Source organism: Enhydra lutris, unplaced genomic scaffold (assembly GCF_002288905.1).
Source record: "Enhydra lutris kenyoni isolate GAN:26980312 unplaced genomic scaffold, ASM228890v2 scaffoldscaffold111, whole genome shotgun sequence".
NCBI lineage: Eukaryota > Metazoa > Chordata > Mammalia > Carnivora > Mustelidae > Enhydra > Enhydra lutris.
In genome coordinates this window covers 504,195-524,416 of record NW_019154195.1, presented here as the reverse complement: position 1 = coordinate 524,416, position 20,222 = coordinate 504,195, and the positions used below count along the sequence as shown (strand labels likewise).

Genomic DNA, 20,222 nt, shown 5'->3' with positions numbered 1-20,222 from the left:
TGAAGCAGGCTCACCTCTGAGCAGAGAGCCCGATTCGGGACTCAATCCAAGGACCCTGAGATCATGACCTGAGCCAAAGGCAGAGGCTCAACCCACTGAGCCACCCAGGCACCGTAACTGGCTACATTTAAATAGCTAAAGTCATATTTATAGCTTTGTGCATTGAAAGGAGATTCAAGTTAGAATTTTCCCAACTGGCTATATTTATTTTTTTTTTAAGTTTTTTATTTATTTATTTTACAGTGATCACAAGCAGGCAGAGGGGCGAGTGGGGTGGGGATGGGTGAAGCAGGCTCACCTCTGAGCAGAGAGCCCGATTCGGGACTCAATCCAAGGACCCTGAGATCATGACCTGAGCCAAAGGCAGAGGCTCAACCCACTGAGCCACCCAGGCACCGTAACTGGCTACATTTAAATAGCTAAAGTTATATTTATAGCTTTGTGCATTGAAAGGAGATTCAAGTTAGAATTTTCTCTTTTTTTCATTTTGTTCATATTTTTTTAAGATTTATTTAGTTATTATTTGAGAGAGAGAGAGAAAACGCATGGGGGGAGGGGCAGAGGGAGAGAGAAGGGAAGCAGACTCTCCGCTCTATCCCAGAAACCTGAGATGATGACCTGAGCCTAAGCGAAAAGTTGGAGGCAAACTGACGAAACCACATAGGCGCCCTTCATTTTGTTGTTGTTTTTTTAATAGCCTAATATAATAATGTGAACAAATTAATTTTTCTTCCTTAGAAGAGTTTACATCACACTGGAACTATATCTGGCTTAAAAGGAATCAGACCTTATTAGATTGAGACCTCCAGTGCCTTTTAATCTGTATATTGAAACTGGTTATTCAGATTTTCTTTTTTTATGACTGTATTTATTTATTTGAGAGGGAGTGAGAGGAGGGGCAGAAGGAGAGGGAGAGAGAGAATCTCAAGCAGACTCCCCACTGACCGTGGAGCCAGAGGCAGGGCTTGACCTCACCACCTTGAGACCATGACGTGAGCCAAATTCAAGAGTTGACACCTCACCTCCTGAGCCACCCAAATGCTCCCCCATTATTTTTCTTTTTCAGTCAGGATTTGTAACACAATCGAGAAACTAATACATTTCCCTTAAAAATAGAGATGTTTTTAAAAATAGAAGGTGCTTGGGTGCCTGGGTGGCTCCTTGGGTTAAAGCCTCTGCCTTCAGCTCAGGTCATGATCCAGGGGTCCTGAGATCAAGCCCCACATCAGGCTCTCTGCTGAGCGGGGAGCCTGCTTCCTCCTCTCTCTCTCTCTCTCTGCCTGCCTCTCTGCCTACTTGTGATCTCTGTCTGTCAAATAAATAAAATCTTTTAAAAAAAATAAAAAAATAAAAATAGAAAGTGCTTTACAATTTTCCATTCTGAGCAGAAATACGTTAGGCCTCCAGTTTCTCCACAGCCTTCATAACAATGCTTTTACTCTTGTATTGTGGCCATTGGAGTGGGCGTAATACTGCATTTTGGTTTTGATTTGCATTTTCCTAATGCCAGTGATGGTGAGCATATTCTCATTTGCTTATGAGCCATTCACATATCTCTGGTGACATGTCTATTAAGTCTTTTTCCTATTTCTTTCTTAATTGGGTTGGTTTCTTCATAAGTTACAAAAGTTCTTTGCATATTACACACCCGTAAGTGTCTTCATTTTGCCCTAATTTTGTAATGACAGTTTTGCTGGATATAGTATTCCTCTTTGACTTTGCCTTCATTTGTTTACTATTGCTTATGAAATGCCAGGCATTTGTCCTATTGTTGTTACCCGCAATGTGATGAGTCTTTTCTCTCACTGCTTTACGATTTCTTTCTGTCTTTTGCTTTCAACACTTTAAGATGTGTCTCTTACAACTTCTGGGTTTTGAATTGAATTAGAAATTATCTCCTTGGGGCACCAAGTGGCTCAGTGGGTTGAGCCTCTGCCTTCAGCTCAGGTCATGATCTCACAGTTCTGGGATCGAGCCCCGTGTCGGTCTTTCTGTTCAGTGGGTAGGCTACTTCCCACCCCCCCCCCACCCCCGCCTTCTGCCTGCCTCTCTGCCTACTTGTGATCTCTCTGTCAAATAAATAAATAAAATCTTAAAAAAAAAAAAGAAATGATCTTATTTCCATATTAGGGACACATGTTTATCATGTTTATGACATTTTTAAAAGATTTTTATTTATTTACTTGACAGAGAGATCACAAGTAGGCAGAGAGGCAGGCAGAGAGAGAGGGAAGCAGGCTCCCTGCCGAGCAGAGAGCCCGATACAGGACTTGATCCCAGGACCTCGGGATCATGACCTGAACCGAAGGCAGAGGCTCAACCCACTGAGCCACCCAGGTGCTCTATGACATTTTTATTAAAAATTTTTTAAATTTAAATTCAATTTAGTTAACATATAGTGCATTATTAGTGTCAGGGTTAGAATTTAGTGATTCCTCAGTTGCATATAACACCCAGTGCTCAGTTGTGCCCTGCTTAATGGCCATCACCCTGTTACCCCATTCCCCCATACACCTCCTCTCCAGCAATCCTATTTGTTTCCTAGAGTTATGGTTTGACTCTCTGTTTTTAGTGTATTTTATTTTTTCCTTCCCTTCCCCTTTGTTAATCTGTTTTTTTCTTAAATTCCACATGAGTGAAACCATATGGTATTTGTCTTTCTCTGATTTATTTTGCTTAGTATGATACCCTTTAGTTCCATCATTGCAAATGTCAAGATTCCATTCTTTTTTTTTTAAGATTCCATTCTTTTTGATGGCTGAGTAATATTCCATTGTATATTTAATATCTTCTTTATCCATTCATCTGTCAATGGACATCTGGGCTCTTTTAATATTTTGGCTGTTATGAACATTGCTGCTATAAAGATTGGCATGCATGTGTCCCTTTGAATCACTATTTTTGTATCCTTTGGATAAATACCTAGTAGTGTAATTGCTGGGTTTTAGGATAGTTCTATTTTTGGCTTTTGGGGGTCTTTTTTTTTTTTTTTTTTTTACATTTACATCTCTGATCCATTTGTACTTTATTCTGATATATAGTTTGAGATAGTGAGTGAATTTGATCTTTCTCCAAATAACTACTCTGTTATTCCAGCACAATTTTTAAATAGTTCATTACTGATGAAGAAACAGTACAGTATCTTGACTTTACCTTTTTTTTTTTTTTTAAGATTTTAGGGCCATCTAGGTGGCTCAGTCGGTTAAGAATCTGCCCCAGGCTGCGGTCATGATCCCAGAGTCCCAGGATCAAGCCCCATGACTGGCTCCCTGCTCATCAGGGAGTCTGCTTCTTCCTCCCTGCCTCTCCCCTACTTGCGCTCTCTCTCTCTCTCACTCACTCATTCTCTCAAATAAATAAGTAAAATATTTTATTTACTTATGTATTTGATTGATTGATTTGTGAGAGACAGTGAGAACATGAGCAGAGAGAGGAGCAGAGAGGCAAGCAGATCCCTGCTAAGCACAGACCCTGACATGGGACTCAGTCCCAGGACCCTGAGATCATGACCTGAGTCTTCGTCAGGTGCTTCAACAACTGAGCCACCCAGGTGCCCCATTGGCTTTACCCATTCTAAAGACAAATGGAATTACAGAGAACATTTCTGACTTTCTTTAGTTACATCACTCATAGTACTATTGACACTATTATTCTGAAAGTATTTCCTTTATATTGTAGGTAACAGGAAATAATTATGTTATAAAGTTGATGATGTCGGAAACAAAGGAAGAAGAAAAATTACTAAATTCCCTTACCACCTACAGCCCCTTGACAAGTCCTTGAAACAAGCAGAGGACATTCCTCTGGGAACTGCCTCAATGTTAATACTTTGCTAAGGGCAAAAGGCAACCAACCATAACCTAACCTCCAGGATTCTGTAAGTCTACTTTAACATATAGAAATCCCATTGGAAACTTCCTTTGTATCTACCCTTCAAGATACAGATTGGCAATCATCCCCCAAACACATGATCCACCGATATACATCCAAAGGGTCTCATGACTCAGGTTTTATTAGTAATAAATAACTTTTTCCCAACAATAGTGAGCCCACTCAAGGTCCTGGAAACCTTGCTTCCAAAATTTCTTAGAGACTTGCACTATCCCTAACCCCCTCCCAATTTGAAAGTGTATAATGGGCCACTCCTCATGACGCCAGGGTAGCTCTTTCTGCCCCTGGGTCCTGTCCCCGTGCTTTAATAAAACAACCTTTTGGCACAAAGACATCTCAAGAATTCTTTTTTGGCCTTTGACTTCGGATCCTAATGTCTTTCCTACATCAGTTGGGATTTATCAAATTGAGGGACCAATGCTATAAGATTAAGTTTTATTTGAAAATTCTTGAATAGAAACACAAGGATTCTTTTCCCACTTCTGTTCACTGGAAATATCCAAAAGGAATGTCAACCCAAAAGTACAGAGTTTGTGTTCTCTAATGTCATTTCCAAACAACAGGAGCCAGGGATTTTTGGAGAAGTGGCTGGTTCTGCATCTGGGACAGAGAAAGAATAAAGTAAGCCTACAAGAGGGGGCCTGGGTGGCTCAGTTGGTTAAGCCTCTGCCTTTAGCTCAGGTCATGATCCCAGAGTCCTGGGATCAGGCCCAACGTGGGGCTCCCTGGTCGGTGGAAAGCCTGCTTCTCCCTCTCCCTCTGCCCTTCCCCACACCCCACTTGTGCACACACTCTTTCAGATAAATAAAATCTCTTAGAAAAAATGAAGTGTGCCTACAAGAAAAAGCCAGAGACAGCTTATCATCATTCAAGGTAGCTTTTAAAAATGACTGATGACTCTAAAAAGGGTTAAAAAGACAAAGATGCTGCCTTTACAAGGGATCAATACTAGAGTAGAACCACATAGTCCACCTTTGTAAGGGAAAGCCTTACTTTCCCTTATAATGGATATTAATGGATGTAGAAGGGATGTCAGAATTAGAAAAACGGGTTTGTTTGTTTGTTTTAAATCAAAAAACGATGGACAAGTCTCAATCACTCTAAAATCAATTACTGAGCAATCAGTAACGTCACACAGATGGCTAGCCACCCTTACGTAAGAGAGCGAAATGCATGTTGGGAGCAGGGCTGGCATTTCATCCCCAAGCAATTCTTTGCTCTGAACTATATTTCCCATAAGTCTGTGAGGCACAGCTCCTTGTGGGCCGCGTAGGGTTCCATGCTGGCGAAGTGGACCGCCTCATACACAGCACCGCGTATTCCCGGGCTGCTGGACTACATTTCCCAGAGACCCCTGCGCCGCTCCCTCCCCAGAGTCGGAGCGCCCCGAGGTGCCTGCTGGGAGAGGTTTACTGCGCGGAGGATTGTCTGGGTTCAGCCTCCCGTGGCCGCGGTCCCGAGTTGACATCCATCGTTGCGCCCCCTCCCAACGCCCTGGGTCGTGGGGTCCCGAGAGGTGAGTGACTGGCCTCCTGGCAGGGAAGCCATGCGCGCTGCGGCGGGAAAGGGCGGCCAGGAGGGCGCCCCGGGAGAGGAGGCCGGACGCGGAGCCCGGGCCCGCAGCCCGGGAGAGGAGTGCGGGGGTGCGCGGGGGTGTTGGTGCCCGGGGACCCCGGGGAGGGGACAGTCCCCGGCTCCGTGGCTGTGACGCACTTTGGGGAGTGTGTGGGGGCGGGGCGGCGCTGCCCGGCAGCGGCTGCGCGCGGGTGGGAGGGACCCCTGCGCCGCCGCGGGGGTGGCCGCGGGACGGATTGCGGGGACCGGCCGGGGCGGGGGGACCATGCAGCCTGCAGCTCTGAGGTCCAACTGCCTTCTCCGGCCTCGCAGGCCAGCGCAGGGGCAGTGGCCTCGGAGGGAGGGGAGAGCCCGCGCCCCGCAGATAGTGACCAGCAGGAAGGCGCAGGCACAGGGCTGAGATGACTGAGGACGAGCAGCGCTCTCCTGGCTCCCTGAGTAGCAGGAGGGAACGAGGAGATGCGGGCAGGGGGCTGCTGCATACCTCAGAACCCCTCTTACTGCGGCCTGGTCCCCAGAAAGCTCTGAGATACCAGATCGCAGTTCCCCCTTGTTTGCGATCGGTTTGAGTTAGGATGTGTGGGCCTGGACGGAGCTTTCTGATCCCACGTGTGCTCCAGAAAGGCCCTAGTATCTCCTTCTCTTTCCCCCAGGCCAGCCGTCCTCCGGAACAAGCACCCTGAGAAGGAAGACGACTCGTAACGCATCTTAAAGTCAAGGTTCAGATGAGTTACCTTTTCGTTCGGTACATGTCTGGTGTTGAGAGGACTCTGCAATATTTGCTTTCCCTGGCCTGAAATGCCCCCACCAGGACGAATTCTTTGCCGAGAGGCGTGATGGGGCCTTGCAGGTGTATGCACAGAACAGAAGGACAGGGCGGGAGGTTCGCGTTGTGCTTGATTTTAGCTGTGGTTTGGTCAGGAAGATACTTGTTTTAAGGTGGGATTCTCTGTCTTTCCCACAGGCCTGACTGTCAAGAGTACAGTGAGAACAGAGAAGGTTTGATTCTTGTGGCCACTAAATAACAAAGTTTCCAGCTTGGTGATGCTTTTAAATTTAAAAATTTTTAAAGTGGGGTTTGAGGGGCGCCTGGCTGGCCCAGTGAGTAGAGTGTGCAACTGTTAGGAAGTGTGCTGCCCCAGCGAGCAGGGGAGCGTGGAGCTCCTGATCCTGGGGTCGTGACTTCCAGCCCCACGTTTGCCAAGGAGCCCACTTAAACTTTTAAAAAATAAAATGAAATAAAATTCGAAGGAATTGAGCCATTATTTTAATAAGTAAATAAATGAAAATGGGGTTTGAACAAGGGTCTTTATCATCAAAGGCAGGGATTTTTTTTTTTTCCAGTGATCAGTAAATAGAAATTTGTTGTATTGTCCACATCTTGTTGGAAGTCTGACAGCTTCAGTCTGTTTCATTTGCATCTTTGTATGAACTGCTAGAAGCAACGTGGCTTGATGTTGAGTGTGAGTTCTGGGACTTAGAGCAGGGCTTGGCAGGCTTTCCCTCTGAAAGGTCACATATCGAACAGTTCATGCTTTGTAGGCTATGTATGGTTCCATATTCTTCTTAATCAATCGATCTTGTTAATTTTTACAGTGGTTTTAGATTTGCAGAAAAAATTGCAAAGTCGGTAGGGAGAATTCCCCGGTACCCTGTACCCACTGTCCTGTTGTTAACAACGTACCTTAGTATGGGATAGTAGTTAAAATTGGTGAGCCTGTTCTGATATGTTAACTGAAGACCATGCTTTATTCAGATTTCCTTAGTTTTTACGTAACATTCTTCATGTGTTCCAGGATGCCATCCCGAGATCACATTACATTTCGTTGTCATGTGTCCCTAAGCTCCTCTTGGCTGTGACAGTTTCTCAGACTTCTCTTGTTTCTGATGACCTTGAAGGTTTTAAGAGGTACAGGTGTTTGGTAGGATGCCCCTGTCTTGGAACCTGATGCTTTTCTCGTGATTGGCCTGGGCTTTTGGTTTTGGGGGTGGGAGATCACTACTTTCGTCATGTGGCAGGAAGACAAACCGTCAGCATGATTTATGATTGTGGAGTGTGTGCTTGGTTATCTAGCTGAGGTGGTTTGTCAGTTTTCTCTACTATGAAGCTCCTCCCATTTTTCAAAGACCAGGTCTCCCCAGGGGACAGGTGCATGTTTCAGAAGTCCTGTCTAGACTAGAACCTAGTCACACTGATCCTGACCCTGCCTCGGTGGTCACATCTTTCTTTCCTCTCTCCTGCTCATTCGCTTGTAAGGACCCCTGCAATTATGTTGGGCCTACCTGGCGTAATTCGGGCTACGTCCCTGTCTTGAGGTCAGCTGACCAGCAACCCCAAGTGCAAGGCAACTTAACTCCCCTTTGCCATGTAATGTAATGTGTTCACAGGCTCCAGGGTTAGGACATGGACATGTTGGGGAGACAGGCCTATCCACGCACAGTTACCCTCATGACCACAATATACCCACTCCCCCATAACTGTGGATTTTTTCTTTGTTGATTTGTTTTAAACTGGGGACTATCTTAAATCCTGTTTCTTATCGTGGAATTAATACAGGCCTGCAGCAAAGGTTGTTTCCTAAGGAGCTCGTAAAGAAGACACTGAAAATTACCCATAGCTATACCATCCAGAGATAATTGCTGTTAATATTTTGGTATGTGTGTTTCCAGCCCTTCCCCCCCATGCATGGGTGTGTGCATATATGTCTCCAGAGCATTGGATCCTGCCGATACATAATTGAGCCACACAGTCTCCAAATCTTGGTTTATAGAGGAGTCCAGCTCAGCTGCGGGTGACATGAAACCTGTGTGCGCGTGGAGAGGAGAGCGGCGTGCCAGTGGGCCGCATCTTGCTTTCCAAAAACCTCTCACACATTTACACCTTAAAGGATTAGAAAGACATCATTTGAAACTAATGCCATGAACACATGATCAGTAAAGACAGGCTTTCAAAATTTGGTTTTCTAGGATTTTAATTTTTCTTTCACAGAGCACGACAGGAGTCACTGATACTATAAATATGAACTGCATGTAATATTTCCATGGGTGGATATTTCAGAAAAACATAAGAAGACAGTAGTTTAAAACGTTCATGTCAACAGAGGCACCTGGTTGGCTTAGTGGAACATGCGACACTTAGAGACATGGGTTCAAACCCCATATTGGGTTTAGAGATTGCTTATTTTTTTAAAATTAAAGTGTTCACAGAAATCTTCCATATCACATGGAATAAAAGATCTGGCCACATCGGGGTTTCGTACTTAGCAGAGCAGCTCCCTCACTGCGATCTATTGAAAGTCAGCCCTCGACACAAGGGTTTGTAAGAAAAAAAAACCACAAAACAAAACAAAAAGATCTGGCCACTGGCTAGTGTTCTCATTTGGCATCTCCTCAGTTTGTTTTATTTTATTTATTTTAGACAGAGTGTGTGAGCAGGGGAGGAGCAGAGGGAGAGTCTCAGGCAGACTCTGCACCCAGCATGGAGCCTGTTGGGGGCTCGATCTCACAACCCTGAGATCATGACCTGAGCCAGAACCAAGGGTCGGACACTTAAGACTGAACCACCCAGGCGCCCCTCAGTTTACATTCTTTGAGCTGGATTTTCCATGCAGAAGCATATCTGTCCCTCTCTGCTGGTAAAGAGGGAACATTTCCTCCTTATATGTCTTAGACTCTTCTTTTTTTGCTAACGTTAATATAAAAGAACTTCGTTTTTAAGAGGCTCTGAAAGTTTTGAGTTAGTGTGGATTATAGAGGCCGCAGTTGTGAGTGCGTGTTTTAGCATAAGAAGAAAGGAGAAGGCGGGCTTGAGTTTTTTCTATAAAATCAGATTAAGGGTTGTGTAATTTACTGATTTTCAATTATAACTGCTAAATTGTATTAAGTAACTGTTGATATTACTGTGTTTTATGTAGATTATCTTCCTAAAAGTTCGATGCAGTCTTACCTGGCAGGTGCTGTTTCTACCCCAGTCTTTCCGTGGGGAAGAGACAGTGGAGGTTAGTAATGGTCAGAGCTCAGATTCACATCCTGAAAGTCAGACCACAGAGCCTTATTCTTACTTTCACCAAGAGCTCTCCTCCCACATTATGCATACATTATTAAACCTACCTTCTTCACTTAGTACTTCAGCTTAAATTTCTTTCTCAAATAGTATAAATCAGTATCGTTATTAGTAAGCACATTAGATGCAATTATAGCAGACATAATTTATTTAATCTCTTTTATATGAGATATTTCTGCCTTTTTTTTTTTCATTTTTTTAAAATGATTCTCTGGAAAATCTGAATAAAATTGGTGGTTGACATCAGTATCAATGTCCTGGTCGTTACATCGTACTACATATTTGTGACGTATTACCATTGGGGTCAGCCGGGGGAAGGGTGCGGGATCCCGTGGTATTACGGCTTACAGCTCCACATGAATCTACACTTAGTTCAGAAAGTTTTTTGGAACCTAGCCCTTGAACATTCTGATACATACATTTGTGCACTACTCTGTTTCCAAGGGATAAGTCCAGAAAGTAGAATGCGGCAGCCGAGCCATACATACTCTTGTTAAGTGCCTATAATACGATAGCAGTGCTTAGAATAGCAGGTGGCTGAGAGGACGTTGTCCCCTGCCCATTGCTTATGAGCCAGCCGGAAAGGGAAACGGAATGGAAGCCCAGGGCGGCCTGTGGTCACGGCCTACGGAGACTTCTAGGAGACTGTGCCGTGAGAGGTGCTGGGAAGGGGACATCATTCTCTTCTCAGGTCATGACAGGATCATTCTGAACACATGGGCTCTGTGTGGAGTACAGTGGAATTTGTTTGCTAAGTGTTACACCTTACATGTTTTCTCTAATGACGTTGATGCAAAGTGAAGCCTGCAGGGTCCCCTGGTGTAGGGTTCCACAGGACGCCATGGCTGGAGGAACAAGCTCAGAAGTCAAGTTCAGCCTCCCGCCCAGATAGCCGTCAGCACGCACAGGACGTCCTTCAGAATCTTAGTCATTTTTCTAGTCCGTGCCCTGACATATGTGGGTGTAGGTAGACATCAAAGAGTTGCTTTAGGTGTTAGGAAGCGAAAGGAAACAAAAGTGAGTGAAGTAATGCAAAGATACCTCAGAGGGAAACTGTTTAAAAAGAAGTTTCTCTGAGAGTCTGTCGTTTCATGAATTTGAAACGCACACACATACACATGTCAGGCCAATTCCTTGCTCCTCTTAGACACCCCGTGAGGTGTACTTAAAAAGAAGAAAAGCAAGGTCAAAGGGTGTGTCCGGGTGTCACCAGGACCACCACCAGGTTCTGTGGTTCTCTGGGTGGACTCACAGGATTCAACACGTAGTCCTGTCCAAGGCCAGGATTTATGCAATGAAAGGATACACAGCACCATCAGCAGAGGGACAGGTGTGTGGGACAGACAACACCGGAAGGAAACCAGGCACACACTTCCCAGAGCGCTCTCCCGGTGCGGGCACGTAGGACACGCACAATCACTCCAGCAGCAGGTTACAGCAACACCGGCGAAACCTTGTCCACCGGGGAAGCTCATGTGGGCGGGGAAGGCCAGGGTTTTTATCAGTCACAGGGGACCCTCTCTCTGGCACATACCAAAGTTCCAGACTCCCAGAGGAAAGCACGGGCTCAGCAGGATAAACCACATCATTCATACAAACAGCTGAAGAGCCGTGAGCCACTCCTGTCAGGGAACCCCGGGGACCCTCGGGAGGTCCGGTCATGGGCCAGTCTCGCAGGCAGTTTACTGCTCGTTACTCTTTCTGCACAAGGGATCGTGACCTTCCCAGGCCTTTTTTTGCTGTTTCTCTGTTTCTGTTTTATATCTCCCTCAGGACTAGAAGGATTCCTAGAACTTCCCTGAGAGCTGTTCTACTCAGAGTTCCCAGTAAATACAGGGAGAAGATGTAGATTCACCCCAGCCAGGGAAACAAGGCCATAAGCTCAAGTCCCGGAGTGTCCCCAGCATGGAGCTTCCAGTGTCCTCTCCCACTGGAGTTGGGACTGGGTGCTCTGTCGGCATCGATGCAGGACAGTATGCGTAGAGGACTGCCAGCCGGGGAAGGTCACCGAGCTTCACGACCCAGAGTTTCCGCTGGGGCTTCAGCACTTGGGCACAGTTCACTGGTCGATCATCCAGACGTGGCTGACTCGTCTGCGTGTCAGTCTCAGTTCCCAGGCCAGTCGATAGCGCACGACCCAAACACCACCCTGAATCTCCTGGTGGGTCTTCTTGGTGTAGTCAGTTCCCACCCGACGACTGGTCGGGCATGGCCAGCTGCACCCAAAACCAAGACCTTCCTATCAGGTGTAATGTAGATTACCTCCTAGAAGTAGGGGACGAAAAACAAAAAGGAATGAGATCTTGCCATTTGCAACAAGATGGATGCACCTAGAGAGTATGATGCTCAGTGAAAAGAGAAAGGTAAAAACCCTATGACTTCACTTTCACGTGGCATCTAAACAATAAATCATATGAACAAACGAAAACGAAAACAAACCCATAAATCCGGAAAACAGATAAACATAGTTTCCAGAGGGCAGGGGGCCAAAATGGGTGAAGGGGAGCAGGAGACCCAGGCTTCCAATTACGGAGTGAGTCCTGGGGAGGGAAGTCACCGCATAGGGAACATAGTCCGTGGTGACGTGTGGTGACGGAAGGCAGCTGCGCCTGTGGCAAGTACAGTATAACGTACAGGTTTGTGGAATCGCCGTGTTGTACGCCTGACACTAACTAACATCGTGTGTCATCATAGTTCGGGTAAAAAAAACCATGTTGAGGGGTGCCTGGCTGGCTCATTCGGTGGGGAATGCAACTCTCAATCTTAGGGTCGTGAGTTCAAGCCCCATGTGGGCAGTAGAGCATACTTCAAAAAAAAATTGTTTTTAAGTTACATTGAGAAACAACAGATAAAAGTAGGTGTGACTTCAAGGCACAAACAAATAAAAACTGTTCTGTGTGCACAGCTGGGGTTTTATAGGGCTTCAGGAAGGTTATTTTCCCGTTTTGTTCACGTCCCTCTTCATCCTTTCTGGATTCATCATGTTGATGTGTGTGTCTTATGGGGGAGGAAACAGCCAGGGTCGGGGGGCTTGGAAGCAAAGATGGGGGACCAATAAGCTTGTATTAAGTCATTTGGGGACCAAGGTGCACTTATTTTAATGCCTGTTTTTTTCTCGTCTATCTCTGGCTTCTCTGGATTTTGTGTCTTTGATAAAAGAAACCCCAAGAGGACAGATCAGTTGATTCTAGAACTATGGCGCACGTGAGTATATATTTCTTTCCTTCTTAAAATGCATTTAGGTCCTGTGGCTGTTCTAATTATCCTGAAGCCCCTGCCCATCCCAGGCCCACGTGATGACTATTCTGGCGAACGGCAGTGCCGTATAGCCCCTGCCCACCTTGTGACTAATGCTCACTTCACCCCCGAGCTCGGCATTCCGTGTCTCCTCTGTGCTCACCTTGCCGTCAAGAAGAATGCGGGAGCAGGAGGGGAGGAGAGTCCCTTGAGAGAAATACGAGTCATGGGTGTGGTTTATGAGTTGCGGATGCTGCTCCCGTTTGACCGCATGCAGAAACTGGAACTCCCTGCCGTTCTCCACCGGCGGTTTTCCCCGGCGGAGGGCGGAGGGGAGGGAAAGTTCACGTTGGCGGCTCTCCGGGTCAGTGGTGGTGAGAGCTGGAGCTCCGTGAGGCTTTTGGGATTGGCTTGGACTGTGATGGGGGCCCGAGCGCTGAGAGGCCGCGAGGTTATCAGGGGATATGAAGGGCGCCTGCTGAGCACACCCTGCACACCGGCGAGCGTCCCCAGCGTCTGACAGCAGTCCCCTCAGTCAGGAGCAGAGAAAAGCCCGGGGTGTGGTGGGTTGTCACGGCCACCCAGTGCAGAAGTCGCAGGTGATCATATACCCCCAGAATGGGGGAAAGCCTTAGATGTTTGGTTGTACCTAAGTGTACAACTGTAAGAATTAAGTCCAGTCCATCCCTATGATGGAATAAGAAAATGCTTTTGTCGTCACGTAGGAAGAATGCTTAAAACCTTGGCAAAATGGTGACCTTGAGGCTGAGAATATTCAGACACATAAACCCTCGTTTCAAAAATAAAAGCTGTCACTTCACACTTCAGAAACAAAAGCCTAGGCCTTTTCTTTCCCTGGGAGGGTGGAAAGGGTGCCGCAGGCGTCCACGCTTGCCGAGACGTGACGAGGCAGGCCCGTAGCGGGCCCCGTGCTTGTGAACAGGAGCAGCCCGGGATGGGTTCGTGCCTCCTGACGGCTTGGGGTGATGAGGTGTTGTGCAGGGTGTGCGCTTTCTCTGCGGCAGCGGGCTCTTCAGGAGCATTAGGGGCTCTGCTCTGTCCCAGTCTCCACTGTGCCCTGTATACCTCGCAGGCCTGTGGTCTGCTGCTGTGTCCAGCCCAACCCAGAGCAGAGCCCTCTCTGTGCTGTCCTTCTCAGGGACGTGTGGGTTTGTGTTTTCAGGGTTTGGTGACATTCTCAGACGTAGCCATCAACTTCTCTCAGGAGGAGTGGGCGTGCCTGGACTCCTCGCAGAGGGACCTGTACTGGGACGTGATGTTGGAGAACTACAGTAACCTGGTCTCCCTGGGTGAGTTGCCTGTCCACTGGAATGTCCGCTCCCTCCACTGCGAGTGTCAGGACTGACTTCCAAGAATGGGTTGAATTTCTTCCTCTTCTCAAAAAGTGTCTTGAGCCTTGTCTCATCTAAAAGGGGCGTCGTGCACCTCCATCTCCTCACCGTCTTCCACCTTGGCCGGGCCCTTCCTCGAAGCCCCTCTCCTCCTCAGTGACCAGAGGGCGAATTCCAGTTCTGGGCTGTTTATTTCGCACCCATCTTCAGAGTTGAGCTGCACACCGGGTTGGTGTGTTCATGCCCAGACTGCTGCTGGTGGCCTGCGGCACTGTGGGGAGCCACCTCAGGGAGCTTGACTTCCTCTAGTAAGCCAGCCTGTGTCGGAAGTGGAGCGAAGCGGCTTTTCCAGGGGCTGTGCTTTGTACCTGAAGTGAGGCGGAAAGTTATGATTCCTGAGTTCTGAGTTACACGTTGGAGGAAACGTCTTGTAAACATCTCAGGCTATGTCTTGTTTTTCTATTAGAGAGGTAACAGCCGTAATAGTAATGGCTGATTGCTATACTTGGCCTCAGTCCCACGAGTTTGTGGGGTAGGCACGATTGCTGTGTCGAACTTGTGGGTGAGTTTACTCAGACACGGAGTGACTTGATCAGACAGGGGAGGCATAACCAAGAATCCACACTGTCACCTCCCCTCTTGTACTGCCTCCACAGGTAAGACCCTCGGAATTTGAAATAAGACCTTTCCTCTCTGGTTGCCTGTTCTTTAATCCCTTCTCTTTTGTGCATTCTCATCATTTTGACTTCCAGCTTGACGTAAATTCCTAAGTCTCCATCAAGGGTTTTTTTGTGTTTTTTTGTTTTGTTTTGTTTTGTTTTTAAGATTTTATTTATTTATTTGACAGAGAGAGAGAGAGATCACAAGTAGGCAGAGAGGCAGGCAGAGAGAGAGGGGGAAGCAGGCTCCCTGCTGAGCAGAGAGCCCGATGCGGGCCTCGATCCCAGGACCCTGAGATCATGACCCGAGCTGAAGGCAGAGGCTTTAACCCACTGAGCCACCCAGGCGCCCTGTTTTGTTTTGTTTTTAAGGTTTCATTTATTCATTTGAGAGAGAGAGAGCATGAGTCGGGGGGAGGGGCTGGGGAGTGGCAGGCAGAGGGAGAGGCAGGCTCCCTGCTGAGCAGAGAGCCCCAGAGGCAGGACTTGATCCCAAGATCTGGAAATCACAGCCTGAGCCGAAGGCAGATGCTTAACCCTCTGAGCTACCCAGGCGTCCCTCCAAAGAACTTTTGAGCATATAATTTTTTTCTTAAATTCTACACCATGTGACATTTCTTTTTGTGAAAGCAGGACCTTTCATTTCTTTTTTTTTTTTTTTTTTTTTAAATATTTTATTTATTTATTTGACAGAGATCACAAGTAGGCAGAGAGGCAGACAGAGAGAGAGAGAGAGAAGCAGGCTCTTGGCTGAGCAGAGAGCCCGATGCGGGACTCGATCCCAGGACCCTGAGATCATGACCTGAGCTGAAGGCAGCGGCTTAACCCACTGAGCCACCCAGGCGCCCCAGGACCTTTCATTTCTAAGCAAGATGTGACTTGCTATGTTGGGGAACAAGGGAAAGAGCCTTGATGGCTGAGAGGGAGCACAGTGCCGAGGAGAATGACAGCTGGGCTGGCTGGGACAAGCCATCGCTTCAGTAAACAGCTCAGTGAGGCAGGAACGGGTGTACCCCTGGGGCATTTGGAAAGCTCCCTATGAAGGCCGGGGATGGCCTCTGGGGAAGAAGTCACCACCATGAACCTGATCTTTGTCCCATTCCCCTCTTACTGGTTTGCTTCTCGCCTACTCCTGCTTCCCGTGTTGCTGATGCTGCTGGTCCGTGGGCCACGCCTTGAGTAGCAGGGGTGCAGACCACATGACCCCATGCCCTTCACAGCTCCTGCGAGGTGGTTGGTATCCTAGCTTTGAGTGCTCTTTTCCTTTTCTCTAATGTTCGCTAATGCTCCTTCCTGGATGCTGTTAGGTTCTGACGTCACAGGGCGTCATCCAGTATGGTTCTTCCTGTGCGGTTAGCCCTCACCGACACCCAGGGCGCGGACCTACAGCTCAGCGGGCATGCACAGTGCGACCTTCTGTTACTGCTTTGTTTGTTTGCACTCCCAGTTCTTAACAGGGAACTGTGCTGTATCTGCTCCTTGGTTATGTAGTGACACTGTTCGTAACGGATGAAAACATTGTTTTTAAAGGAAAAACTGTTAGTTCTTGTAACGAAGGGCTGGTTGGCTCGCATCCCCCGAAGCTGATCATCTGATGCTTTCTGGCACCATTATGAAGTCATGCACTTAAGTGCGTTCTGGGTTTTGCAGCCTGGTGGGGTTAGCGTCCCCATTGACGGTCACATCCCCCAAAACATTCCCTCACAGGCGTTGACCATGTTTGTCGCAGTTACTCCTACAGTGTCCCTTTTATTGCCTTTGATGGTGGGTCTTTTTGTCCAGAATCGTTTTCGTTACATGACTAACAGGTACATTAACTTCAGAATGTTAGTTTTATACCCAGGTTATTTTCTTGTTTTTCACATTAGTTCTATATTTGATTTTCCTGGGTTTGTCCAGGCACGTCATCACATCATCTGCATATGGTGTTCTGTTTTTGAGATCTGCCCCTCTGATTGCTTTTTCCTTAATCATGGCAGCTGATAGGAAATAGGAGGGCTAAGAGGCGGTTCCTCTTCCTTGTCTGACTTCAGCAGGAGCGTCTGCGATGTTTCCTCATTACGTACAGTGGAGCCGTCCATTTAACGAGAGCCCTAGGTGACTCGTGTTTGTTCTCCTAGAGAAGTTTTCTTTCTGTCAGAGAAGTTTTTGGTTTGTGGTTAGGTTCATTTGCGTTTTAATTTTCCTTAAAATGAAACAAACTGTTAATTTTTTCCAGATTTAGAGTCACCATATGGGACCAAGAGTTTGCCTACAGAAAAGGGCCTTTATGAAATAAATTTATCCAAATGGAACTCAAATGGAAAAAGTAAATCCCTTGGCCTTGACTGGATGTGTGAAGGTGAGTGTGAAGGACCACGGGGCCCTCAAGAGGGCTGTTTCAATCAAATGATAATCAACTGTGAGAAAACGCCTACTTGTAGAGAAAATACCTCTGTTAGACCACATCAGAGACTTCATACTAGGGAGAATTCCTATGAATGTAAGGAATGCGGGAAGGCCTTTAGTCGTGGCTACCAGCTCACTCAGCATCAGAAAATCCACACGGGTGAGAAACCCTATGAATGTAAGGAATGTAAAAAGGCCTTTCGTTGGGGTAATCAGCTCACTCAGCATCAGAAAATCCACACGGGTGAGAAACCCTATGAATGTAAGGACTGTGGGAAGGCCTTTAGATGGGGTTCAAGCCTCGTCATTCATAAGAGAATCCATACAGGAGAGAAACCCTATGAATGTAAGGACTGCGGGAAAGCCTTTAGACGTGGTGACGAGCTCACTCAGCACCAGAGATTTCACACTGGGGAGAAAGACTATGAATGCAAAGACTGCGGCAAGACCTTTAGCCGTGTGTATAAACTAATTCAGCACAAGAGAATTCATAGTGGTGAAAAACCCTATGAATGTAAGGACTGTGGGAAGGCCTTTATCTGTGGCTCGAGCCTCGTTCAGCATAAGAGAATTCATACTGGTGAGAAGCCCTACGAGTGCCAGGAATGTGGGAAGGCCTTCACTCGAGTCAATTATCTCACCCAGCATCAGAAAATCCACACTGGTGAGAAACCTCACGAATGTAAGGAGTGTGGGAAGGCCTTTCGCTGGGGTTCGAGCCTTGTTAAACATGAGAGAATTCATACTGGTGAGAAGCCGTATAAATGCACAGAATGTGGGAAGGCCTTTAATTGTGGCTACCACCTCACCCAGCACGAGAGAATCCACACGGGTGAGACGCCTTACAAGTGTAAGGAGTGTGGGAAGGCCTTCATCTATGGGTCAAGCCTCGTTAAACATGAGAGGATTCATACAGGGGAAAAACCCTATGAATGTAAAGAGTGTGGGAAGGCCTTTAGTCATGGCCATCAACTTACACAGCATCAGAAAATTCACACTGGTGAGAAGTCCTTTTGAGTGTAAGGAATGTGGGAAGCATGTAACCACGTGAACCATCTTAGAGAACATCAGTGTTCACGCTGCTGATAAACCTTTTGAACAAAAAGAGAGGACAGAAGCTTCTATAGAGCATTTCTTCCTTCCACAGCACAAGGAAAATCCATGATACCGTTTAGCCTGGGGAAGCCTTCACTGGTCACTCCTGCTTATAGCTCCTCAGAATAGTCATGCTCAAGGCACATTTGGAGAACGGAGAAATCACTTCTTCATGATCACAACACACTAAGTGTAGACTTGTTTTTTTGTGGGTTTTTTTGTCTTGCTGAATTGGTTTCATGGGTGGATAGAAGCCTCCCTCCACCATTCAAGCTCTATCTCAGATTTGTTCTAGGGAATAACTCTGCAAATGTAACCATGTGGGAGAGCGTCCCGCCATGGTACACACCCTCCCTGTTACCATCACCATCCCACCCCTTTACTCCTGTGACACACTGGAAAAATGACCTTGTTACCCCTGTGCGTTGTGTGTGAGATGGGGACAATCACACCTGCCTAATACTGCTGTTGTGGTGACTGAGTTTGGTACATGTAAATTCTGACAGTGTATCTGGAACACTGTGTAAGCTCAATAAATATTAGCTGTTGTTCTTACCATCATCACCGTTAGTGTTGCTCTTAATGAACTCCTACAGGAACACCCCCCGTGGGCACAAGAATTTAGAAAAGACGGGCCAACTTGTAGAAGGAAATACGGGAGATTACTGTCACAGCCTTGGGTGGGCGGTGTTTCTTAGTACACGGAAGATGCTAAACATAAAAAGTTTATACGTTGGACTTCATCAAAAGTACAAAGTTCTGTTCATCGAGTGACACCTCAAAGACTGAAAAAAGCCAGAGGCATACTGGGCAAAGTAATAATTATTCTCCATGCACCTGACAGAGGACGCACATAGAACACAGAATCCCCCAAGTCAGTAAAAAGTCCGTTTTAAAGGGGTGAGGGGATTTAAATAACCACTTTCAAGAGAAGTTGGCCAAATGGTCAGTGAGCAAGTGAAAATGGGCTCAACTTCATTTTTCATCAAGGAAATGCAAAGTACAACCACCATGCAGTTTCACTAGACACTCACTAGAATAGCTAACATTAAAATCACGTGGGCGCCTGGGTGGCTCAGTGGGTTAAGCCGCTGCCTTCGGCTCGGGTCATGATCTCAGGGTCCTGGGATCGAGTCCCGCATCGGGCTCTCTGCTCAACGGGGAGCCTGCTTCCCTCTCTCTCTCTCTCTGCCTGCCTCTCTGTCTACTTGTGATCTCTCTCTGTCAAATAAATAAATAAAATCTTTAAAAAAAAAATAAATAAATAAAAAATAAAATCACGTATGAGCCTGGCACTTTGTTGGGTGGTCACGTGTGATCTGTTCAGGAAGGAATGGGACCATACTCGGGACCTCCACCAGATCCTGGAGGTCTTGCAGCAGAGGCAAAGAGGTGATGCTTGAGGAGGGCAAGTGAATGTGTCCTGTGGGAGGGGCCAGGGCCCAGGATCCAGTCCTGGAAGAGTTGAGGGAGCTGTTAGACTCAGGATGGGCCTAAGCCATCTGAAGTTGTCAGCCCTGGAGAAAAGGGTGTGGGTCCTTTTGTGGAAAGAACTAGAACCCACAGGAGTGAGTGGAGAAGCAGAGAGAGGGGTGGAAGGGCCTGGTGTCGCGGGGAGGAATGGCTAGTGCTCAGACAGGTCCTGGGAGACTCAAGGAGAGTCCAGGATAGCCTTTGAGAGCTAGAAGACTTGAATGCTCATGAGTGTGGCCTGGAAGACCTAAGGAGAGCCTTGGCACCATGCTGGCTGTGTGGTTAGAGCACAGAGTGTCTCACAGAGGTCAACAAGAGATCCAGAGTCTGGGGTCCAAATAGGGCTTATGTGTGGTTTGCCCCAGGGTTGGGGTGCCAGTATCCATAGACTACAGGTGTGGGTAGGTACTGTCCTGAATAAATGGAGGAGGTGGAGGGGTAAAGAGAGGAGTATGGTGGGGGAAGGACATGAGGGGATAGAATTGGAAG

General features: G+C 47.0%; 1 protein-coding gene and 1 pseudogene across 2 annotated transcripts; both read left to right on the top strand.

Annotated features, from left to right (window-relative positions):
- Positions 1-3,783, top strand: part of LOC111139595 — a 36,120-nt pseudogene extending 32,337 nt beyond the window's left edge.
- Positions 3,784-5,309: 1,526 nt separating this feature from the next.
- LOC111139552 (zinc finger protein 331) lies at positions 5,310-18,821 on the top strand. 2 transcript variants are annotated; one of them, XM_022491861.1, is made up of 6 exons: positions 5,310-5,407; positions 6,120-6,185; positions 8,024-8,120; positions 12,689-12,733; positions 13,950-14,076; positions 16,996-18,821. In XM_022491861.1, the coding sequence occupies exons 4-6, from the start codon at positions 12,725-12,727 to the stop codon at positions 18,180-18,182; spliced, it is 1,323 nt and encodes a 440-aa protein (XP_022347569.1). In that variant the 5' UTR covers positions 5,310-5,407; positions 6,120-6,185; positions 8,024-8,120; positions 12,689-12,724; the 3' UTR covers positions 18,183-18,821. The 2 variants fall into 2 exon arrangements, with proteins under 2 accessions (XP_022347569.1, XP_022347568.1); XM_022491860.1 differs by lacking the exons at positions 5,310-5,407; positions 6,120-6,185; positions 8,024-8,120; positions 12,689-12,733 and having other exon boundaries at positions 12,748-14,076; positions 16,996-18,816.
- Positions 18,822-20,222: the final 1,401 nt, after the last annotated feature.